Here is a 26476-nt window from a genome sequence, read left to right as displayed (position 1 = left end):
CTACAGTTTACACCTCCAGTTAACACTGGAAAATCTATCTTCCCAAAAAGAAATTACTCCACAGAAAGTCCCCAGTGCAAAGCTTGGGGCAGACTTTTATGATAAATTTTGACCAGTGCTCCACAGCAGCAGTGCGGCTGACAGACTGTCACTCAGATCTGTGCTGTGTTCTCTGGCTCTCAATAACAACACTCAACAGGATTTAGGGGCACAAGCCACAGAACTCCATGGTTTTTGTGAGAGTGTAGGTGCAGTTACTTTCAACATCAGCAGTAACATAAGCAAGAAGCCACAAAGCCAGAAGGGCTTTGTCCAGCACACCTCTGGGAAATTTGGGGGTTGAGAGAAAAGTATCCTAGTCCTGACCTGGACAATTAATCTCTCTGGTTACTTGGCCAGCATTAGAAAACTTTTACTTTCTCCTCACCTGGCAACGATGTAGGGTGAACTATCCTCACAGCTGTTATTTCTGGGCTGAGTTTAAGGACATCAGGACTATTTGGATAAACTTACATTTTCCTGCAACATGACTATCCTGAAAGGAAAGTAGTTATTATTGTAGCATCTCACAGAGGAGCCTCCAATAGAGGTTCCAACTGCACTAGGCTCAGACAAGAGGGGGTAGGGGGGAAGAAACCCTACTCCAATAAATTTACAATCCACAAAATAAATGACAAGCAAAGGGACAAATGGAGAGAACAGTGCATCAGATGCCCACTCTGGGTAAAAATTAGCGGCAATAATTTCAGCATATTAGAAGCAGCTTAATCCCCATTGCTCTTATTCTGAAATTTCTGAAAAACATTGAGGTTTTATAGTATCTTTAATAGCAACATTTTTAATACTAGGACCCTCATAAATATTTCAGATTAGATCATAAACTAAGTACCTCCATAATTTTCTAAATGCAGGAGTAATCACATTTTTTAATGTGTCTGACATGCATAACAGTTAGTGAAATAGTGGGCAGTTTTCTGTATGTGACAGCCTTAGTAATTAATCTTTGTAACTGCATGAAAAGTACAATTCCATACAGTTTCTATCCCCTACAGTCCTTCTCTTCAGATTTGCTGCATTTGTAAATTCCTTCAAACACCACAAGAGTTCACAGATAGGCATGCGAACGTTGGAGACATCATTTCTCCTTTAGCCAGTTCACAATACAAATTAAACAGTGCCCCACTGACTGTTTGCTTTCCACAATCTTTCACAAAGTTTCCAACGAAACCACCAAGATCCTTACATTTCCAATATGACTTTACAATAAAAATAACTTACAGTAACATCAAAAGATACACTAAAAGGGGAAAAAAGCTGATTGCTCGTGCCCTTTATTTGATAGCAACATTATTCTGCAAGCAGTGCTGACAGTACTGTCACTACATATGAGATTTTCAAGAAATGAAGAAAAACACATACCGCTGACTCCAGGTCAAATCTGTATCTTTAAAAATGTCAGGCTATGCAGCACAACGGCACAGACAGCTACTGTGAATAAAATTGTACTCTGAAAGCGATCTCACAAGGCAAGGAAGCTCACAGAGATCCATGCAAAGCTCCTTGGCTGGCAATACAGCTTATTCTTTTATTGGAGATAGTAGAAGAAAAGGCTTGGTGGAAGCTTCCAATCTGTGCAGTTCATATACAAGAACTGTCAGCTGTATATCAGTGTCAACTGAAGGGGATTCAACCCCAATTCATCAAGTTCCCTTTCCTTGCCCCCCGAAGCTCTAAGCCAACATCCATACATCTTCACTGCCTCTGAATAAACACCATGAACTGATCAGAAAACAGGTGACTTAATTAACAGTAAATCATGCAGTGCTCTACAACTAATTGCATTATATTGTGAGATATCTGTCATTTTTTTAAAGATCTAAATACTCCAGAAAGAAATTTTGCTATGGGATTGTCTATATCTGAGCTTTTATATCAAGGATTTTGTAACTAGAGACAGATTTTGTTGGGACTTTTCTGTACCAGGCTCTATTTAAGAACATATTGTGAATCTTAAGTGCTTTGATCCAGCTGTCAAACAAAGAAAAGGATCCTTTATTATTGCCTAACCTGAATATATTGAGAACACTATCCTAAAGCACACAGTTTAATAAAAGATTTTTTTTTTGTGAGAAAAGCCACAAAGTAGCAGAGATAACATAAGCAGTATTCCACAAAGGTTTATCTTCATACTTTTAAAAGCCATGTTGCAAAAATGCAGAACAAAGCAGCAAAAAGTCTAGACTAAGGAACACCAATGAGTAGATGTAGAGTTGTCTTCAGTTGAAGTTTGAAAGAAAACAGCAGAGATTTTGAAGTGTGCTCTATATTAAATTGTGCTATGTTTCCCAAGGACTAAAATAAGGGAAGAAATCAGCTTGCAGTTCTGCTTAAGCCACCAGCTACAGATCAACACCATCAAAACAAAATGCAATTAGGCAACGTTATCTCCCTTCTGTGGCAAGGCATGCTGATGAAAAGGTATAAAATACTATTTCTTATTGATTGAATATTACACACAGAGAACTATAAAGAGAATATAAATGTGTGCATGCAGCCCCAAAGCAATTGCTCTGAAAACTGCAGTGGGAAACTCTACAAGGAAACTTGAAGCTTCTAGAAACAAAAGGGGAGAGAGAAAATAAAGTAAGTCTTTGTGGTACCAGAGCTGAAAACAGTACATCCATTCATTATGGATGAGTACCTGGATGCCAGAATTTTACTTCAGGTTAAAACGATCTTTTTTTCTGCCTCTCTTGTTCCTGGCATTCTCCTTCTTGAGCTCCCACAATACTGCTCAATGTTTCTTTGTATTGCAGGTCCCCACTCTCACATTTAATACTCTACATAATTTCAAATATATATATCTAATTTCATTGTTTCTTCTTTATTCCCAGAGCTCTTCAAGAACTAAAATTTTTCCATCAAATTGAGCTTATAGCCTTCCCCAAGTACTCTGCACCAGTAGATGCAAAACCAACAATTGTTTTAAAACTTCATATCAAAAAATAAGGGCAAATTTTAAAATAGCAAATAAAAGATGCCAACTTAGTTCAGCCTAGTCACTTTTCCAGTTTGTCCCATCCATCACTGTTCTAGCACACAGCAGTTACACTGTTCTGCTCTATACAGTAAAGGCCATATCCTAAGAAATCAAGCAATAAGAGAGAATGGTTGACGACATTTGTCATTTGTTCTCGGACTATTCTGACTGTCAAAACAAAAAATGGATTATTAAGGTCATCTAGTCCAACCCAACTGCAATAATCAGGGATATCTTCAACTAGATCAGGCTGCTCAGAGCCCCATCCAGCCTGACCTTCAATGTTGCCAGAGATGGGGCATAAATCCATCCACCACCTCTCTGCATAACCTGTTCCAGCGTTTCAAGCACACTCATTGTAAAAAATTTCTACCTTCTATCTAGTCAGATCCAATAATTTCTACCAGGAAATTATTGCTCCAGGAATCAGGATCTAATCGAAAAGAAAATAATTTAAACACAGAATAGCTGCTGTCTGTCAATATTTGGTGATTGACTTCCTGCCCTTCCATTTGAACTTGACTTTATTAATTCCCTCCCAGCAATTCACAGGTACCCTTACACCCCAGTTTCTCTCCTCATTGTTTCTGCCCCTTGATCCTCTTCCCACATCTTCCAGCTGGCATCTGCTTCTCTAGTCTTTTCTAAGAATAGAAAAAGAAATACAATTTTTTAGCTGTCTGACTTGCACCTACAGTCCATTTAGCTTACACATACAAGTACTAAGCTTTTGTCTATTTCCTACCTACCACCTTCAACATTGCTTTCCCAAGTCTGTCTGTGGTACCAAAGCATAAATACAAAACAATTTAAATAATTTGGGGCAGTGGAACTGTAGCTGGATCCTTCAATTTCCTTTGGAAGGCCAAAAATAACAAAATATCAAATGTAAAAGCTGCATACCCTTTTTTATTTTTTCCCCTCTGGAAATTAATCTCAAGCATACTTTGTACTATCGATCCTGAATTCAAAAACATCCTGCATTCCTGACATTCCCCAAAGTGTCACCAAATTCTGTGAAAAAACCAGAAACTTTGTGGGGCTCAGAGCACTGCACAAAGTGAACTTCCCTGAAGAAATAGTGTCTCAGGCTGAACTGGATCAAAGCCACATCTCACTGCAAGAACCTCAGAGGAGGCATCTCCTCAGCTATCAAGCCATACTTCATGTTGGCAGCTTCTTATTAGCTTAAGCAGGTTCTTACTGTAAAGATTGCTTGTGTTTTGTTGAGCTGATGAGACATCACCTCCCTGAAACAGGTCTCTACCAACACACCATGGCACTGGGACACTCAATGCCACCACCACGTTCAGCCTGTCACAGAGGCTTCCACAAACAACAAAGGCAGCAATTTTGTTAAGTTTGGTCTTGGAGCTGCCCAAACTCCACCACCAGGGAAAAAGAATAGAACAACTAAATACAAGGCAGGCAACCACCCCACACTATGTGAGGTAGGGTCAGAAGATGACATAAGGCTTAGATTATTTGCTTAAGAAATCCAACGTTCTACAAGCAAAGCAGTGTAGGAATATCTCAAAATTTTCTATTTACCCATCCTCATCCATCCACCAGTACTTTTTTAGCATTCTTTTGTGGAATTATCAACAGCTCAGGAGTATTAGGAAGCAAAACAACAATTACGAGCTGTGTGACTTCCCTATGGGAAGCTGACAAAACAATGTGTCTGCTCAGCATTGAGCAGATTTACATGAACACACAAAAGGAATTAGCATACAAAACCTCAGCAACATAGGTATATTTTCCTCGCTGCTGGCTCCCATAAGCCTCACAAAACACTGGATGCTAACCAAAGTATCACAGGAACCTGCAAATTACAAGCATAGCATACCAAAAAAAAAAAAAAAAGGAAAACCCAGGAGTAGTTACAGGCATAATGAAGACGGCCCATCTAGAAATAGTAATTTTTCTTAGTCCACAGTTTCTTTTTATGCATCTACACATACCTACATTTTAAGACAAAAAGAAAATATTTGGGATATACCATTGGCATGGTTTCATGGAATGGGTTGGTTCTGCCATGGCTGTGCCAGGTGGCTTCAAGTCACACTGGGTATTCTCCCAGGAACACAAATTCTACAGTGCTGCATTACCAATAACCTTATTTATTTCAGCTTCTAGGTCCTCTGTCTGTAAAAACACAGATAGCAACAATTGCTCCATAGGGGCCTCATTAGGCTTAATTAACACCTGCATGAGATCTTCAGATAAAAGGATAGGTGTAATTACACAACCTGAACTGCTCCTTGCATAAGAACCTTGTATTAACCTTTTCATAATTTGAGCTTTGCAGACTGTTCCATATAAAAGACTCTCACTCACTGGAGTCACCTCTTAATCTTCTCATTTCAAAAGCAGATAAAGCCCATCATCTTTCCTGTTACAACAAATGGGATCCTGGAGGTTTTTGGGTTTTTTTTAATCATTATTCCCCACCCTACTTCCTTTTTCATATGCACTTTAACTTTTTTACCCCTTTCATCCTGGCTCTGAGCTCCTGGAAGTGCTTTAGGTGTAGGAACTACTCCCCAAGCATGCTGGACAGAGGGTAGAGCTGTGCAGGAGGTCAGCAGAGGTCAGCAGGAGGGAGAACAAAGGCTCTCTAAGGAAGTTCCACAGCTCTTTAACTCTACTTTGGTGCTTTTCAGCAAGGCAGTTATGAATGAGATAGCAGTGACCACTCAATGACAGCCACTGCAAGAAGTCCAACCTCCTCCAGCATGCAGATCCACAGAAGAGCCCCTCAAATGCCCAGCCTGAGAGGAATGCAGCAGTGCCAAGATACCTTCACTGGTCCTCACACCTCAAGCTACAGGACTTCACAATTTTACACACAGGCTCACTTGCCTTGCCCACCCTGAGCCCATGAAGTGTCACTGCCCCCAGCAGCATCTCCCCATATTCAGCAGAGCCTCCAGGGGCTGGAAATGAAAGCTGCCAGACCACTGCCTGTGTTGGCAGAACCAAGTGGGAAGGGGAAAGAGGAGCAAAGTGGGAGTCTGATGGATGCACTGCTTGAAATGGAGCTTGGGGAGAGGGATTTGGATATTGCCATGCTCTCCAAAAGGGGTTCAGAAAAGCAGGTGCTCCAGAAAGGATGAGAGATCTGTCATTTTTATAGGAATCTACATTAAAAAAGACAGAACATTTTCCAAGTGAGATCCTGTTGTAGACCCCAGAATTGCAGCTGACCAGATGCAGGTTTTGCTTCCAGGCCCTGCAGCACATCTCCTGCTATCTTTTGTGGCATGCATTAGCTACAAATGATAATAAAAACTGTTTTCTTGAGAAGTTATCATATAGCTCTACATTAACTAATCTCTACTTTCTTTGTGAGTTACAATCAAAAAGCATTGCTACACTAATGAATCTTGCTATGAATTTCACTCTATGCCAGTACACCCACACAACCTATTTTACTACAGCATTTCTTTCAAACATTACAAACATTTCTATCCAGCCTTCCACCTTGACTCTGTCCAGCAGCATCCCCTGCTATTGAAATTGTTTGAAGAGATTTTCTTTGAAGTAACTAATAATATATGTCTGTTGTTAACAGCAACCTCTATAAGCACCTAATTTTTTTCCCCTTCCAAATATCTCCTGCAAATCCAACAGAAGAGACCTGAAATGCTTTCTCCTCCCACACCCATTCAGCTCCTTTTTACTTTACCTCAACAGAGAGCTTAAGAACTGCGGTAAAATATGTAGATAAGACAGATGGCATTTGTTGCTCTTTTCTCAGTCCTGCTGCTCAATGGTTTCAAAAAGCCACAATAATGCATAAGTTAGGTAGTCTCAGGTAGATCCTGAGCTCCACTACAAGTTTTTCTTATCCATATTGCAGATGGAATTATTTTATTTACAGGAAGTATAAGAGCCTTCCACCTGAGCAGAAAGATATACTAGATTAGAACAAGACACCTGAAATAAATTACTTTCAGTCTTTGCTTTTAAGTTTCTCCTCAACAAACACCATCTTCACCCTACTTTATTTTAACAGATGCGAAGAGCAGCTGACATCTGCACTTCCAAGCTGTAGCAGTGGGGCAGGATGGTTTGGTTCTCCTTTTATGGCTCTCTTTATGCTATCCACCACCCTCACTCCAGAGTGTGCTTATAGCTCTCCACTCCTCCTCACAACGAGAACTTCTCTCTTCCCATATTATATCTGGCCATTATTTCTGTAATATATTAATAAATAACCAAGAAAGCTGTTATACACATACACACACACACATGTGGCCAGCCTATGGAAAGACATGGTTTCCTTGTCATACACTGAAAACTGTTTATCTTTTACTCCTATTTTCTGTTTATAAAACAAGTAGCAAGATTAAAATACAAAAAACCACTGTTATTTGGTTACAAAGCAACGCAGAAATAAAAGGTAAGCCAATAGATTTTACTCTGAAACATCACTGTTTGCTAACATTTACTGGGATCTCAGTTAACCAGCATTCAAATTGCAATTTAGGCAGCAGTCATTTCTAACCAAGTTGTTCCTTAGTGATAAAAGACATGCAAATGACTTTTATCACGTTATTTACTAGTGGCTCCACATTTCCACACATAACTGCTTCCAAACAATAAGCTCCCATCAAGTTAGTGTTCCATCAAATCTGTCAATTGTAACTCATTTGGCACTACAGGAAAAGCTGACACATTGCATAAAGGTCAAGTGGAAAAATGTCCCTTCCACTACATCAGTGTCTAGATTGGAAAAGGTCACTCCATCCAATAATTGCTACTACAGAAAATAACTTTGTTGTAATCTACATCATAGAGAAAAAAAAAAAACAAGGAGTTCAAGTGCTTCATTTTTTTCCCCAAGACATGACAAACTAATATTACTGTCATTTCATGACTAGAGGTCAGTGGACTTTGGAGTATTTAATTAGAACTCAAAGGACTGTAGCATGGCAAGTGATGATACACCCATTTTATTGACAGCTTACCTGATCAGACTGAAATAGCTTGCCTAAAGTTAAAATAGCATATATGATTATTTAGACTTCAACAAAACAAAGCAAAAAAATAAATCTGTTGTGGGTTTGGGTGTTTCTTTCTTTTAACTCCTTATTCCTGTCTTATCAAAACCTTTTTCTTCTTAAAAAAGCAGCACTTAATAATTTGTAAAATCACAGTATGTTGTAAAATATAAAATTAACATATACAAATACAGAAATTAGCATCAAGCCACTTTAATGCTGGAGCTGAAATCCTAAAGCTAAGTGATCAAAAACCCAACCTACAGACACATGACCCTTGTCACCCAGGGAAGCCTGGAGCAGTACTATGCAATGATGGAAGAGAAGGGAAAGGAAGATGTTTGGGTTCTCCTCATCTCTCTACATCCCTCCACCACTCAATTCATACACAACTCAGTTTATTCTCAGCTTCCATCACTAACAAAAATTTAAAATTCAGCACAATTGCTCAAGATTCAGATCCTGTATCATCAAGATGAGTTTGGAAGAAATTTGGAAGTTACTGGGAAGAGGGGTAGAAATATTTTAGAGTCAACTCTAAAACAAGCAAAAATAAAATAATCATGCAATCAATGCTGTGATTGTAAGCACAGGGTTTCCAGATGTACTGCAAAAGCAGGTTAGGTCTTATTAGACTTTCCAGATACTAGCTGAATAGAACTGAAAATTGCCTCCACTCTAAGTAAGCTTTAGATTAAAACAAAAAGAAACAACATTTTGATAAAGTAAAAAAGTTAACTAGAGACAGCTGCAACGCTGTCCGTAGGACACAGAATAAACATTAACAACATGAATGTTTCCAGAATGAGATAAGGAAAATCAAATCACCTGTAAGAACAGAATCAGGCGATCTTGTCACTAAGTACCCCAAGAGATACAGTAACAGGTATCTGAAGCCACACACCCCTTGTTCAAAGCAGTATTATCTCTCCATTAAAAAGAAGATATCCAGTACAGCACAGTGACATGTATCTCCTTTCATAGTTCACTTCCACAGGGAAGAAAAGCCTGGAAGCTGGCAAAGGGACAGGGAGGCATTCTTCAGACCTCTTCACTGCCACTTCAGCTGCCACATGCAAGAATGGGAGTGATGTTTGCTTTACCCTCTGGCAGGTTTCCTAACTGTGTCAAATTCAAGTAGTTATTCAAATATACTCAATAACAACACTATCAAGACCTTAGAAAGCCACAATGGTTTTCTTCAGTGACAAGCACAATGAATGATGGCAGCATCAGAATGTCAGGCTGGAAGCAGCTGTAGTAAAAAAACCCAAAAGAAAATAGCTTCTCAGTAAGAGACAGAAAACAAAATTTTGAAGTTTTTTATGCTAATGAAGCACTGTTTGATTAATGTCCCTCAATGTGTAGATGCTTTACCTGTAATTGCATTGACACAAAAAGATATTCTGGAGAATACCACCCAGCACCTCCATTCTGAAAGAAGTTATTTGTTTAGTTGGAGGTTTCATCAAATAGATGAATACTGTGTAAATAAAATTTGTCCAATGCCAGCTATCTCCTATCTGAAGAGATGAAGGCTTATAGATCCAGAACCTAAATATAAAGAATCTGATATCCACTGGAGCCAGTGGGATTCTCAGATGCACAGGCTGAAGTGGTTACATGAGCTTAAATTGCAGGAAAAAAATTATTTTGTTTTATAAAGGGCTAAAAAGAAAAGTTTACAGATGCTACCTTATACCTTTGCCAGCACAATAAGTACACACAACAAAACACGGGCATATTACACCAGCAGAAGAAACCAAAACAATCTTGAAGTGACAAGAGTTGCCAAACTAGATCAGACCAGGGTCCATCCAGCACAGGCTCCAGCCTGCAGCAGTGACAACTGGATGCTTCAACCCTTCTAAGGATGGAGAGAAAAGCCTACAGGGCAGCCTGCCAGCCTCTGCAATACTGCACCCACCTCTGGTGCAGGGAAATCCTACAGACCTCTTTCAGCAAGCTCCAGGAATTACCAGGCTGCTGCTATCCAATGCAATTATCCAATGATGAACATTTAGAAATAAACCCTCAGACAAAATACCTTCATGCCAACTTTCAAAAACAACTTTCCAGAAATAACTTTTTTAACACATTTAGGCAGAAGGTAAAATCAGGAAACACGTCAAATACACAAAAGGGTATAATAAAAAATGCAACAAAGTATTTGCATAAAATTTCAAAGAATGTTATTCTTTTAAAAAAACTCCTATTGAATACTCCCCTCTGTACAACTGCCTTATCTCTTACACTATATCTGTTACTGAGCTTCACCAATGATCAGAAGTCTTTGTTTCTAAAATAAAAATTCTACAGAAGTTCTCCCTGATGCCACATCATTTGCACTGTCATCATATTCACCTTCTTCCTCCACTGTTATTAAACAAGATAATTAGCATAAAGGTTTAAAAAAGTGAGAAATTGATTCTGTTATAAGAAGTAAAAATATCTCTTGTTCAGTTCAGGTATTCCTGGTCACTCCACCCAGTTTCCCAAATTTTCATTTGGGAGCTAAAGAAGCCATTATTCATTCTTGTACTTAACATGACTCTTTAAATTGCCTATTGTCTAAACAAAGGGTTAAGATATTCAGATATTAAGATATCCTCTACTCTGTCACTTCTCCTTTCTTAGTTTGGCTTTATTTCTAAAGCAGCATCTGCTGGGGCTGAATTTGCACAGTAGCAGCCTGGACGACTCCTCAGGGCCAAGGTTAAGGCAGTAAGCAAATGGACAGCCCTTTTGCCAGGAGGGGACCCCAAGCAGAGTATTTCTACATGAACAAATACAAAACACCAGAGGACAAAATCCACCCAGAGACAGCAGTTCTGACAGATCCACATTTCCCACTGGTGTCACCCTGGTAATTAGCACTTCCTTGTCCACTGTGGTCATCCCCACAGATTGCAGTAACAAGCAGCTGCTTATGCTTGGAAGCAGCTGAGCAATAAAGGAAGAGCCATTTAAATACTCATCAAAACCCAAGCACGGCAAGAGCACCACCTGCACAAAGACTGTGCAGAGGCAGTTCAGCACTGAACACATCATAATGCTTGCTAAACATACCCCAAATCTACTGGATGTTTCTCAGACAGCTACTTGAGGCCAAATTAGGCTCCTCATCAACAGAAGGAAGCAGAATCAATGACAGAAGACCAGGCTGGAAAGTTCCTCAGGGATGCACAGTCCAGACAAGAGAGCCCAGCACCCTGCCCAGCTGAACCTTAAAGGTATCCAACACTGGGAAATGCTCCCCTTCCCTAAGGAAATTACTCCAATGACTGATTGGTTTCATTGAGAAAAATTGTTTTTGCATCCAACTGGTATGTCTCTAGGAGTAATTAGTGCCCATTACTCCTTGTCTTTTTATATGATTCCTTGCAAAAAGGGACTCTCCATCTTCTTTGTAGCCACCTTTTAAATATGAGAACATGGTGACAGGGTCTCACCCTAAGCCTTTTTTCCTAAAGCCTGAACAAACCCAGTTTTCTCAGCTTTTCTTCACACTGAAGGCTCCCAGTCCTCTGGCCATCTTTATGGTCTTTTCTGGACCCTCTCCAGCCTGTACACATCTTTTTTTGTGTAGCAGGGACCTAAACTGAACTCAGTATTCCAGGTGTGGCCTGACAAGTCCTGAGTAAAGTGGGAAAAAGCTGTAAAGCAGGACAGTCGTGAACTACATGAGAGTTGGCAGCGATGAAACATTCATTCAACTTTTTGACCTTACCCTGAGCTCCCAAGAACATTCTTTGATTGGAAATAAGCATAGCACCAGCTTCATCCTAACCTTCAAAAGAAGTCTGCAGCACTTAGCTAATCTTGGCTGAGCAGAATATTAACATCAAGGAAGTCTCTCTATCTCTATTGCAAGTAGGTTTGAGTTGTTACTTTAAACCCCTTTGCATAGAAGGGATGGCTGGTACTTTTTGCAACTTTTAACTGACCCCAGTGTCATTTGTCTACTTGCTTGGAAGCCAAGATGATAGGTTTGTGTGCTACACATCGCTTCAAAAAAAGACCTCCAACTGTCAAGAGTCAATTGGCCTGCAGATGAGAACTGAGGGGAAAAAATCTAGTATTCCGTACTATTTTCTTCATTTTTCCAAAGGTTATCCAGTCTACTTTGGTAAAGGGAGCCTTTTTGGTTGCCTAACAGGGCTGTAAAAAGGCTTTCTTTGCTTTCCCAAGGGTGCTTAAGAAATTCTGCATCCCAGCAGTATTTCTTTTAGGTAGCCATTGGAGATATTAGAAATACTGTGTGCTGTTGCATTACAAGACAGATTAATCTTGGATATTAAAAAGGGACTTTGACAATTCTGGGCAGATATGAAGTATAATTTTGTAATGGATAGGCAAGAAGAAATTAAGATTGTGTAAAAAAAAGCATGAGAAAGAAGACACTCCTCAGGTGTAATAAGCACCAACTATACATACCTGAACAACCAACCATCCAAACAACTCCTTAGATCTTCCTACAGACAAAGAAATGTGAAGCCTAAAGGCATCTGCCTTACATGACAAAAATTCAAAAACCCCTCACCAGTCTTGGCTAAGAGGACAACAGCTTCTAGGATCCTGCTCCAGCAGCGGGGAAGAAACACAAGCCACTGACCTGCCCACTTCTGTTAGAGAAAGAACGGATTTGGGGAAGCATAGAGAAGGGCAGGCAGCACACTGGACTCCAGAGCAGGGAAGTGGAGCACAGAAGTTCCCTTTTCTAATGGAAATAGGGGAAGGGTAGCCTCTTAGGAAAGGGAAAGCCAGGAGTGTTTAGAATCAAGGAGGGCAGACTTCCCCAAAGAGCTAATTTTCCATCCCTCCTAACTTCAGAAATCAAAACTGATTTTGTAAGCAAACATTCAGCTCACTATTAGTTGCTCATATCAACATTCACTCTGAATAATTATAGGCATTGGCAAGGAGGTTTCTATTAAGGAATTGTACATCATAAAATAAAAGCAGGGGAAAAGGAGCTTCTAGACAAATTAAAAGCAGGCACAGCAAGCAAGTCAAACTTGGCCACTGACTTCAGAGAGACAGGATAAACAATGTTGTTTGCTTACACCCATGGGAGGCCAGGAAATGTGGCAAACATCACTAATGGCACAGTCCCTCCAGGAGCACACATGGAGGTACAAGAAACCTCTCAGAACAGGCCTGGTAAAGTCCAACTTCAAGTCTGCTTCCTTCAAGCTGCAGCCCAGAAGACACTTGTCCGGCAGAACCAGCGACATTATCCCCCCAAAGGATTCCAGCCCTCACCTGACCTACACCTCCTGCAGTCAGCACACAACTGAGCACTGGCTTAAACAGGAACTTCATTGCTTTTTTTCTCATCTGAGCAAAAGCAGCATTTTTCAGGACACTTTAACCAGCCAAAAAAGCTTCGTTTCACTTTTTTTGACATAATGAATATTTTTTCCTATATTCAAGAAACAAGTGTGTCACAAGTAAAGAAAGTAAGTCAAACACAGCTCAGCTGCTTTGCTGCCCACACTGTTCCCAAGTAACTCCCATCTGTTTGCACTGGTGAGGCATTAGCCATTCACACACACACAGGCAGCCTCGCCTTCTCCTTTCTTGACTGAAAAGGAAAGGACTTCTTGTCTTCTTTATTTTTTTGTCACTCTGAGAGAAGCAATAACAATGGAATAACTTCAGCATGTAAGGCTGCCCCTATATATTCAGCCTGAGTGGGTCAGTCATTATAACACCTATAGGCAGGAAGAGCCTAAATATTTTGAAAGCAGGAGCAGGGCAGAGAGAAAGACCTCTTGTCTAAAGTAAAGGCTAAGTTCACTCAACAAGCAAAGTGACAACAGTGCACAACATGGGGAGTAAAGATTATTTGTTTCTCTGCCAGATTTCTCTCCTCCTTCTTACCTGGAACATCATGATTGTTTTCAAAAATATAAAAAAAAAAAAAAGCCAAAAAGTAAGAGCCATTTAAATGAAACAACAGAATTCTATATATTCCTCATAGTAAGTTCTGGGAGTTACAGGAGGGGAAATAAGCACCTGAGACAGGAAATATAAAACTGCACAAAACTCAGACTGCTCTACACACAGACATGAACGGATTTGTGATGGCAGAATAATTATATCAGAAAACCAATCCAGTAGCAGTGCTTCTGCAGGCACATTGCTCTGAAACAGAATTAAATTTTGAAGTAATTCTACTTTGGATATTTTTTCCCCAAATAATTCTTGTTTTTATCCTCCTCAGTATCTTCAGCATTTTTTTCCCTGGAAGATCCTGTCATTTTACACAACATTATGAATTGTTTGGGGTTTTTTACACACACATTGAATCTTCTTACCCTAGGTTCTGCAAAGCAAGTGACACAGCCTGACCAGAACCTCTTTGTTCAGAACTCTTCACTATTTTCATTATTATTAGACAGCACCAGAATAACCAGCTGTTAAAGCCCTACCTGTGAATGGGGCTATTTCAGCTCTTGCTCAAAAGTGTTTTCTCCACCACATAAAGGCAGTAATTTAAATATTTTGAACTAACACCTCTGCACTTCAATATGAATTTGAGTTTGATTTTAATTATAGCTGTGTACTTAAAAGAGCTGAGCTTTTTGATTTATTCCTTTTGATTGTTCTTGCAAAGGCCAGGACAGCAGATGCCCTGTGAACACGGGCAACAAAGCAGGGCATTTGGCCTGTGAATACAGAGCAGCAGGTAACTACTTGTATGTATTTGAAGGAGGTCAGAGTTAATGTAGCTTCCTTAAGTTACCAGGGCCACTTTCTCAAACCTGTAAACACAAGAACTCAGCAGAACTATTAATAGGATATTGAGCTTTCTGCTTCCAGTTCACCAGTTTGACTCTTGCTCAGATTAAGGATTGAGAAATCAGTTGCCCTTGAATGATATTTGAAAGATGAGGACTTTTCAGCAATAACCCTTACTAGTAGGCTTTGCACTGTGTTATGGGGTAGAGCAGTAACCTTTTCTCTCTACATTCCTACATGCTCATGATTAAGAAAACCATTTGATTTCAAACTACTCCCATTGAGAAGGTTCTTGTTGTCATTCAGGATTCAGACTGGAAGAGCCCAGCTTCAGCCCAGTGCAGAGGCGCAGCCAAAAGTCATCCCATTACATCATATGCTTTACTTTTAAAAAGTTGAAAAATACATGAGGGCATTTCATACTCATTTGATAAAACAAGAAAAACTCACTTACAGGTTGTATTGCTTGTGGGAGTTTTACACATACCTTCCACTTTAAAACTATAAAATTCTTAGGACTAGAAATTATTTGCTTCAAAAACAGATCAAGTAGAATTAAGTTCCAGAATTGGGCTGATAGTCACAACCCTATTAATATGTCTTTTTTTTTTTTATGCCATTATTCATTTCAAATTATGCACAACTCTAGAAGCCACAGATCACTGGTATGACTGCATGGCTGATCTTCACCTCTATAAGGAAAACTAAAGCTGAAAGAAAAAGAAAAAAAATCACACCATGTAGTGACACCAGCTTTTCCACCTGTACTTTCAGAAGACCTTTTATTAGCCAAGTTCCTCCAGAAGTTTCTAAAAATTCTTTTTATTCCAGCAACATTTGTTTTACTGCTACTGGTATGCACAATGGGAAATTGCAAACTACTTGCTTTTTAATTTAAAATTTCTAATAAGTGATCAGTATTTATTTTTCATAAAAAGAAATCCTTCCTAGACAGTGATTTTAGTTTTCTACATGTTCTCTTGGTTATTCAGATTTAATGAAGCAGGTAAAACTGGTAATGTACTTGACATCATTAGTTACCAGCTACTACACGTGCTATTGTATAAGAATGCCAAGAATTTGAAATTTCCCCACTTAGCCATTCTCATTAACACTTACTGCTACAAACTTATCACTGTCCTAAGAGCACTAAAGATCTCCATGAAACACCACATTTGCTACTTTCACCTTCCACAGGCTAATGATAAGAAAGAAACACACAGAAGCTTGCATATGCCAAAGGCAGGGCAGTGAAACATCATAGAGCACAGACACATCTGCAGAGCAATGAACACACCCCACACAGGCAGTTTGGTCTGGACAGGTGGACACGGAGGAGAGGAGGGAAATCTGAAGATAAAGCAGAAGCTAATTGACTTGAGGCAATCTCACTTTGCAGGGGAGTTTGGAAAGCAATGGAAGGGCTGCAGAGATCTCCAATAAAAACATCCTATTAAGGAATTTGGCCAGACAGGATTCAAGAATCAGCAAAGAGCATTATCGTTTCCCCAAAGAAGACTCACACAAAGATTTTTCATGTTTGCTTTCAAATGGTAGTCACGTTCATTCGGTATCCTTTCAATCCAAATTCACAAAGAAATTGCATTATCATGACATCTAGAAGTTTCTGCCCATGTTCAGTCATTTATTAAGCAGATAAAAATTGAAAAGAGCAGGTGTCCCCCTTCCTTTAGAATTTTTATATCCAAAGTGTAAGACAAGGGCAACAAAATCAATTTCTAGCTGTTGGGTGAATTAATAGCCATGCTGTCTCCAGTGGTCATATTGCAAATGAAACACAGTGTTCTTATCTGGAGCTAATATTTTCAAAGAGCTAGGGAAAGATAAGTCTGTCCTGAATATAAAATTTGTTTTCAAGTGCAAAGTAAGCAGATGGGCTGGCTGGGTATCAGGAGAGCCATGTCATTCATTCAGTGGGTACTGTCCAGATAGCACATCAACACTTCTCCCAAGCTACACCCATCAGAGCCCAATGCTTCAAACAGCCACTCAGCAAGTAAGATCTTAAATTACCCATAATTGCTTATTTTGTTCGTATTTTTGTCATTGCTTGTTTGTTTGTGAAAGACTGGCCAGGCTGTCTGGGAACAGCTTGGCTGCATCATGGACTGGGAAACAGAGCCCCAGTGCCCTAGGAGGGTGGCCAGCAGTGTCAGTTTTAGACAGCAGATGGCCAGGAGCAGAGAAAGCTTCCAAGCACTCTGTATGCCAAAACTCCAGCAATTCCCCTCTACTCATGCAGCTTCCAGAAACACAAGACTTAGCTGAACCTCTTCACTCTGGCCAAGATTAAAATACAAGAGCATTCAGAATCCCATAAAATACTACCAATTTCTAAAAATATTTAGGCTGCATGATATTGCATGACTACAGCAGTTTCTGCTCCAATATTGGCTAAGGAATTAGAGATACAGAAAACACAACTCAATGTGGAACATAACTGGACCAACACTAAGAGTTGGTTTTAGCCCTAAGACACTCATTGATGTGAAACAGAAAAACTGGTCTAAAATAAGAATTCACATCAAAAGAATTTCAAGAACCTGCTGAAGATACATGTGCTTCTCATGTAATTACTGAAAAGAAGTCAAAGTATCCAGAAATGCATAGCAGACCTCCCTGTAATAAGCATTGGTCACTACTATTTTAGTATTAAAAAAAGTTTTCTCAGTTGTCTACCTGACAGCAAGACAAGGAAATTCGTACCTTAAAATTGTTGCAAGGTAATTAAAGTCTAATGTATAATTCACATAAGCATGTGCTATCCTTAACCTTCCAAACTCTTTTGGGGAGGTTATTTGAATTTATCAGATTAAGACAAGGTAAGCAAGATCCACGTAACAAAGGTTTGGGTTTGAGAATTTAGACAAGTTCTTTTTCCCCCCATCCTCTTAATAGCTTTACAGGAAAGCTATAAAAATGAAAAATGAAACCTAGAAGGCTTACCCACAGATCTCAGGAAGCTTCTACAAGCTTGAGATGAAACAAGGCTCTGACAGTGTGGCATCACAGAAAGCCCTATTTGCTCCATCCACCCCCAACCCAGTGACAAGTCAGTCAGTGACCTGCAACTGCAATTTACAAGCTTGCAGCAAGTCTCCCATGTCACAGCAGCTCTGCTCCTCCAGCATTCACCACTTTTTATTTAGTCAGCAGCCTCAGCTAGACAGCTTCACTGAACATACAGCTGGGCTTGGAGATTTAACTTCCAAAGGTACATGTCACACTGAAACAACTCCAATCCAAAGCAACGTGTTCTTCGAGAGTTATTTCCAGATATAGCTTCTCTCAAATTCCCTGTCCTTCCTCAGAAAGAAGCCAAGTTGCCTTCGTTTCTGTGTCCTGTTATAGCAGCCATCTGTCAAGCAAGCAGTTTAGTTCAAAATAATAGAAGCACAGTAAAGCAGGGATTCTATCCAACCCTCATCTACAAACAGCTCTTCCAAGAAAAAAAGAAATTAAAAAACAAACAAACAAAAAAGACAACAAAAAGAACAACACACCACCCACCTGCTTGAATATCAGATTAGTTCAAATGTTTTAAGAGCTATGATTATAAATAGTACTCCAAATTGGGAAAAATACTGCTCCTGTTTAAACTGCAAAAAGAAACTTGTAAAGACCAAACGGCTACACATCTGGCCAGGTGTTCAGAGTTTTTGCAAAATTCAGTATTTGCAAGTGCCAGTGCAAGAAGTGGCAAAGACCTTCCTCTGAGTGCCATTTAACATTTTCAACCCAAGCATTACTGAACATGATTCTCTCTCATTTACTTTCTCTGCAGTTGCCTTAAAACAAATAGTTGGTTCAAGTGAGCAACAGCACCTCTTATAATGTAAACCTACAGGAGACTAACAGCTACATAGTCTTTCCTTTCCCTTCCTAGTCTTGTGCTTAAGGGAAAATGTGCAAAATTAGACTCAAACTCCTACACATACCAGAGGGTGTCCTTGATGCCCGGCAGATCCTGAGATATGGAAAAGACAATTGGTATTAAGAGGTCTTAAAGAACACAAGCAAAGAGCAAAAAAATAAAAAGAAAAAACATGCAGAGATTATTTTTCTGCAGAGCACACAGTGCACAAGTGAATGGCAGCTCACCAATTCACACAGCTCATCCTTTGCGAGCTCACCTAAAATAACTGAAGGCTTACATGACATTAAATGTATCTACAGCATGAATCCTTCTTGCTGAGATAGGATAGATTTCGCCACCACAGGCATAAATGTTTGTGTTCTTTCTGTCATGTTGGACCGATGAGGAGTTGCTCTGATCTGCCCAATGACCTTCACTGAAGAACCCTAACTCTGAATTGCATGGGGGAATTAGCATTCCTGACCAGTTGCAAGCAAGGCATCTGCAAAGAAGTAATTTCTTTTAAAAATAATTATCATAATTTAAAAGAATCATTCGTTCTGCAGAAACATTTTGCTCAGAAACAAGATGGCGTGTGAGCCAGTAGTGGAGTTCAGCAGCAAGACTCAGTCCTGACAGTTACCACTCCACTTGCCTCTTGCACCAGGCAAGGTTGAGAAGAACAAGCAGCAAAGAACAGGAAAAAGATTTTCAAATATTTGGGCAATAGATTTGTACTGAGCAAAATGCACTCACTCCTACTGCAAGCACAACTCCCACAGACACAAAATACACAGTCTTTTTTTTTTCCTCCTGTATTCAGCAGTGTGTTTAACCTTGGAGCTGTCAAGCTCCATCATGAATAATGAGCCATGACAACACTCCAAGTGATCCTTGGAGAACAGACCAATTTCTCCTATATGCTATGCAAGGCAAAATGCTTATATTCCCATGGTACACCACCTGTTTTGGAAATATACAGTAATGTGGCCATCAAGAGGAGACCACAAGTAAATACAGAAAAAAAAAAATCACTTATTTCCCAATATTTCAGCACCTAAAAAGAAGCAAGAGCAATAAAACACATAACATCCCAAGGGTTCCTCTTTAAAATTATACTGGGACTGAGGATATTTGTCTCACTGAATATGCATTTCACACAACCATTTCACAGCCGAGGAATATCTGCATTTGAAAGAACCCCTGACAGCTACAGCACTAAGAGAGAACACCCTGCAGGTTTCACAGCACTGTGACCTGCAGAAAATGAGCACCAATGAGGGACATGGGGGAGGCCTGCACCCCGAGCAGCCCCCAACGCTCTTGGAACAAACACATTCCCCACCCTGCACACTCAGCACTGCCAGAAAGAGTAGGACAAAATGCATTCTCTGAATGCCTGATTGAAGCTCCTCTACACCAACACCCTAACCATGCCAAGGCAGGTCTTGCAGAGGCACAGCAAAGGTAACCATTCAATAGCAAGAGTCACTTCTGCTGTGCACCTCTCAAGCTCAAGGGGAGGAGGAAAACAAAGACAAAAATTCAGATAAATCTTTAGATTTACCTAAAGAACTGAAAAACTAGAAAGAAACAAGCTGAAGACCAAAGCAGGTATTGCCTTGCTCCTTAAACAACAATGGAGGGCTGTGGCTGCCCTAAATAAACTTCCCTCATTCAGTAAATAAATGCTAATGCATTAACATTAACCTGGAAGACACCATGCTCTCTAACAGCTCAAGCAGCATGCATTTCTCCTGTGTTTCTGCAAGGTGGAAAAACAAATGTACCCTTATTCCTGAGCTGTTTGCAACAAGGTATTTGTCCATGGCTTTGCAGGATAAGCTGGCCTTTATTTCTATGTCATTTCCTAGTCTTGTTGCCACAACTGAACACACGGTGCATCCCTTTTCCCTTCCTCTAGAGACACTACTTTACTTATAATTCAGCTTCAATGATTACCTTAAACTACAGGAGCTTTCAAAAAGCTCTGTAGAGCAGGAAAGCAACAATGCCAAACCTGTGATGCTTGTCTCTCCTTAAGGTGTGAAGTTGGAAGTGTCAGACAGCAGAAAACAGTTCTGAGCACTAAGAGGAGTTTTAAGTGCTAACACATCTCCCTTCCACCAAGAGGCCTTCCCTCAAGACTAGATGGCTCTTAAAGAGCTGGAGTCAGAAAATCTCTGGAGTTAAGATCTTGATAATGGCTGAAGCTGGAGACAAGACTCTAGCACCAATGCAGTAGTAAGACATTATAATGTATTTACTGGCAGTTTAACAATTCCCTTGGGAGTCTAGCCACACATACCCCTCCTCCACCTGCTCTCCCTCCTCTCTATTCACCTCTTCCACGTCCAGGGCATTTCACAGCTATTCCCATCACACGAGGTCTATCCTTCCCCTGCAGCACCTCCACATGAGCAAGACCTGTGTGGGCACCACACACAACACTATCATCATCTCTGATTCAAAACACTTCTGCTCTTAGCAGAGGACTCACTCTATACTCAGAGTCACTCCACAAATTACAGGATCAGTAATTTTCTCTCTAGCATTACAGTTAAATTGTCCTCAGCCCCCCCCATGCACCAGGTTCATTGCTCCCACTCCCTGACAATACACCGCCATGTATGCCCCACATCACAGCTCTGCACATTTAGCAATTCCATTCCCTGCTAGCAATATTTGGCAATAAGACCCATTTAAAGAAGGCTAATTACAGATTTCACTTGAACAGAAATTGGTACAGGGCCAATCTGTGAGCTATTTAACAAGCTCTCAAACTTCAGCCAGGGAAGCCTTTGTTCTCCACCAGGAGCAGCAGCGTAGCTCTAAAAGCAAAGGTGAAAAGCTTTGCCACTGCAAGGTGAGGAAGGAAGGTCACAGCTCTGATTCTCCTTGCAGCACTACACCTTCTCCATGCAAGTCTTATCTTGAAGATAGTTTTCCTTTTGTGAAACACAGGCAGTCTAAGGGAGCCAGTTCAGCTTCCATGAAAATAATGAAAAGTAGTCACCAAAAAAAAAAACAAACCCAACAAAAAAACCCAGTTGATATTTGTATCAGAAATAGAACAAAGACCAGTAAGACAGAAAACCGGTCAAGGACTCAAAAGCTAGGAATTGATAAAGTCTAGGATGCCTGGTTGCATGCACGCATGAAGCATGTAATCTTCTGAGCACAACAGTACCTAGTTTTCAAAGAGATGGAAGAACTCAAGTTCAAGTCTCTCAAGCACCTCAGTGTCCAGTCCCCTACCAGAACAAATGTTTTCTGCCTGTGTATGCCAGACAGCACAGAAAACAGTAATCTCACCTGTGGATTCTCCTTATCATTTTTTCTCTCTGTGCCCACAACATCTGGTGAAATAACATTCCAGTCAGACCACTTACCTGAGGGGAATTAATGCAACTAGGTGTGCTAATCCTGCTTGATAACTAGGGTGGAACTGAAAAGGATAAAAGAGGGAAGTGATGGACAACAGACAACTGGTCCTGTTTTAAGGATACAAGACTAGTGCCCAGGAAACTACACAAGAGGTTTCTGTGTGAGATTCAACCTAAGTCATCATTTTTCCCTGAGGTCAACACTATATGGCATCATATGGAGATGTCACACCTGATACACTGAAACTGCTGTCAGACTGGCTGACTGCCTAGAGAATCCCAGCTGGAATCTGTGGTAACCATGCACACTGAGTACACAGCTGTTGGGAAGTCTCCAACTGTGAGCTCAACCCACAGGAACTTAAGAAAGAAGAGTTATGAGTGTTACACATGTAAAGCACACACATTAATAATGTCTATTTGACAGAGACTAAACTCATAAATATCTACTACATCCTCAGATTTTAACACAACTAAGGGTTTTCTTCATCAGGAGATGCCACACTAAAAGAATGACTTGTGGCAGTAGCAGACTCTTCTCCTACACACAGGCAGACCTTTAAGAGGCCAACAGAACCACTCTTGCAAAAGTGCTACACATCTACCCCCTAGACACCAGATTTTCATCTTGGGGACATCTTAGGGGGCAGGAAAACAGTCATGGTACAACTGCAAAGCATCACACAGTAATTTGGAGAGACAAACCACAAGTCTGACCACTGCCCAGTTCCTAAAAGCCAAGAATATTAAAGTAGGATGAAAGAAGCTGCCTTTTTCCACACTTGTTCTCTGAAGCACCCATGCAGATTTCAGTGAAATGCTTACAGTCTCTTACAGCTGAAGATAGACCTAGCAGGAAGAATTTACCTTAGAACCTCAAGATTTTCAAAATGTGAGTACCTGAACACAGACTACCACAACAAGGAACAGTAAGAAATCAAACATTTTGTTAACAGATGCTCTAATTATTAATGTGCACACACAAAACTTATCAGAAGTACCAAGGCATTTGAAAGAAAAAGCATTATTCAAAGATAGATATTTGCCAGCAGCTGCATCACCACCATATTGTCTAGCTGAATTTGATTGAACTCAGTGGACATCAACTTCATCCCACAGGACAGTATCATTCACTTCTGTAATAGCTACTGACCTTATTTCTATGAGCCCTGCTGTAGTGTCATGACTAAATGTGGCAAGCAGCAAATCTCACTCTGTCAGCAGCCAGTGCCTGCCTTTTCTCCTTTTGAAGCTTCCATTCATTTCTGCATTTTTTTCAGTCATGCTGCTTCAAAACAGCTGATCCAGGTGGTGGGTATTTGGATTTCAACCTTGCCACATGGTGATGTGGCTCAAGAAAATAAAAACTGTTGCTACCTGCTGCTGACCTACTTTGTTTCCTGCCATATGACAGAATAAACAATACAGTTCATTGAACTCGTTTTCCACACCTAGTCACTGCTATGTAGGAAATATAAAATAAAACTAATAGAGGAAGAGGGAAAGGAAAAAAAAAAAAGCAGCATGATCCAGCGGGGAGTAGGGAGGAGCAATTCTCACCTCTATCATAGTCATCTTCCTCTATTGCTTTTTCCTGAAGCCTCTGAAGCCGTAAGATCAAGGACTTTAACTATTCGAAGAGAAAAAGTTAGTTAAGGAGAAGCTGCATTTAAAAATATATAGACTACTAACTTTTACACAATATAAATTTAATGGATTACTACATCACTACAATGGCCAAATGTTGATAGTTAATCCCAGCATTTGTTAAATAGACAGACCTAATTGGAAGTCAGCTGAACTGCAGCTACTTGAGCCAAGCATGGCTTTAGTCCAAACACACACAGAGAACAACAAATTATATTTCTTTAAAAGCAAAGGAGATCGTGCGATCGTAGGATATTTTTCACCCTTTGAATAAATGAAAGTATGATTATTAGAGAATTCTGTCAGCATGACATCTACTTCTGATCACATTGTACTCAACAGTGTGTTCCCAAGCTCATTCTGACAATTTTTTACCTGAGTTTTGCAGAAAACAAATATAAAATTTCCATATGCAAACTACATTTTGTTCTGTAAACAGAAATGCAGTATGAGTACTTTGGAACAGGTATATTGATGTTATGGGTAAGAAAAGAATGTTAATCTGCAGCCAAAAAAGTTTCCTTAAAACACAATTTAGACTTATCTACATAATGTTGATATTTGCATTTTCACAATGCAAATGCTAGATGAGAAAAAAAAGCAGAACACCAAGAATACCCAAACCACATACAAAGTACCCTCTCACATTCCAAAAGAAACTTACCATATTAAAGTTTAATTCCAAAAGTTAATGCTTCTCTTTGTTAACATCAAGAGTCTGGACCAAAGTTCTAAATTCACTAAAAATTTGTAAGGCCTTTACAAGTTTTTGATGTTAAAAGAAATTGGTTAGAAGGTTTAGTCCTCTCCTCACTACCATGACAGCCACAGCTGCAGTTACAAGACTGGAATGTGTTTCTTATTAAATTTCTGCATGATCTGTACCAAACAAGCCACTATCAGCCCTGAAAAAGGTGAGCCTGGAAAAAGAGGCAGTGTATATTCTCAAAGTCCAAAGCCTGAAAGTGCCTGGGAGAGCACAAAAACCCATAGTTTAGATATCCTTAAGAAATCTTAAAAAATATTTCCCTTCTCCCTGAAGCTCTTTCATATTTAATCCTCATATTTAGAAAAACAGGTACAGCCAGTCAACAAGTTAATAGAAGCATTCAGTTATCAAGACTACACATCAACACATAAATTAGACAATCAACACACAAACCATTAAATTCAAGATTTCCCTTTAAATATGATATGTGAAAGTGGACTGGTAAGAAACAAACTATAAAATATAAAGTCAGGAGAGTATCCAAAATGTTTGATTAATAATACGCTACAGGATGCTCCAGAAGAAAAACAAACAAAAAACATTGCACACATTCCCATTTCTTCTGTGCTTTACTTTATTTCAATTTTCACTTCCCAAAACTCCAATCTTTATTCTCTGAGGCTAGTGAGGAAGGCAAATGGTACTGAAGGGAGGAGCTCTGAACCCTCACCATAAATTATTTTCTGTGTTTTATGCCCGACTTTTTATAGAGTTTTAAAGAAGCTTGCAGTAGGAATGATTCAAGTGACACTTTTTTCATATCCATGATGTATAACAACGACCTATACTGAGAGAACAGCTTTGCTGCTGCTGGCAGTGTTTATTCCATCATGCCCTACAGTGGCAGGTCATTTAAAGTCAGCCTGGGTACCACAGCCCAGGCAAACTGACTGATGCTGCACGGTAAAGTGCTTTCTATTTGCAGGCTGGGGGACGTTGGGAGCTCAGCTAATCAGAGACCTGCTTGTGCTTCAGAGTGGCATTCCTAGATGTGTACCAGATGAAGATCACCTTTTAAGTACAGAGAAAGCATAACTTTAACAACTTTGGCATTGTCTCCTTTTCTTGACTACTGTTGCCTTCGTTCCTTTCTGAAAACTTTGAGACTTTACTCATTATCATTACAATAGGAAGGTGCTTCAAATTAAACATACAAGACTGGCTAACCAAGGGCAAAGACATCTGAGGGCACAAATCCCCAGTTCTCCATTCAATGTATTAATGAATACAGAAATTAAAGATAGCAATGTTTCTTTTGTGCCTATCAAATAAGCAATACTGAAAAGAAAGGAAAATAATTTCCTATTTTGATTGCATTATACGTTCCCAAATTTGCAGCGAATTAATTCCCAAACCATCTCAGACTATAGGCACATTACAATTCCAGGCATGAAACCAAAGAAACTGCTCCATGTAACTGTGTGTGAAGTCTGTAAATAAGAGAACCTAGTTTGAGTTCTACACATATAATCTATGAAAATAAAGTACTATGGAACACTGTAAGGTCAGGTCAGATGTCATGGCAAGCAAGGAAAGAATAAATGTTTCTCAGCTTTCTGTCTTGCCCAGAGAGGAGGTTTGTGCAAAGTCTCCCCAGAAAGAGTTGTTTCATTAGGCCCAAAGACAACACAGCACATCTCACCAGGTAGGTGTCTGAGCTGAGAAGTTAAAAAGATCTGAGCTTCTGAAAGGCACCCAAGAAACTTGGGCACTAGTGAGACAAAATAAAATATATAAAAAAAAAAACAACAACAAAACAAAAACCAACCCAAACAACTCTACCAAAAAAAAAAAAAAATCCCCACTATCCACTCAGTGCACCTTGAACACATTAGTGCAATCCATTGTGTCCATAATAATTTCTAGATTAATGTTTCCTGTCTGCGCAGTAAAGCCAACATTTGGCTCCTTTAACCGGGTAAGCTCAGAATGCTCACCCTACCATCATAATAATATAACACAGCTGATCCTTCCTAAAGTTTCCCCACCCCTGTCCTATAA

The 26476-nt window shown here is 39.8% G+C and overlaps 1 protein-coding gene across 6 annotated transcripts in view; it reads right to left on the bottom strand.

The window, feature by feature from the left end:
* The window catches only part of DISC1 (DISC1 scaffold protein), a 189461-nt gene that overhangs the window by 142217 nt on the left and 20768 nt on the right, over positions 1-26476 (bottom strand). For all 6 annotated transcript variants that reach the window (XR_012579569.1, XM_074537482.1, XM_074537478.1 and 3 more), the window contains one exon: positions 23620-23689. Coding sequence is in view for 5 of the 6 variants with exons in the window: in XM_074537482.1 (XP_074393583.1) it covers positions 23620-23689 (70 nt within the window). In the remaining variant the exon portion in view is untranslated. The remainder of the gene's footprint in view (positions 1-23619; positions 23690-26476) is intronic.

Source organism: Zonotrichia albicollis, chromosome 3, assembly GCF_047830755.1.
Source record: "Zonotrichia albicollis isolate bZonAlb1 chromosome 3, bZonAlb1.hap1, whole genome shotgun sequence".
In the NCBI taxonomy this organism is placed as follows: Eukaryota; Metazoa; Chordata; class Aves; order Passeriformes; family Passerellidae; genus Zonotrichia; species Zonotrichia albicollis.
The sequence above is the reverse complement of the archived record's forward strand: the minus strand, read 5'-3'. Positions and strand labels throughout refer to the sequence as shown.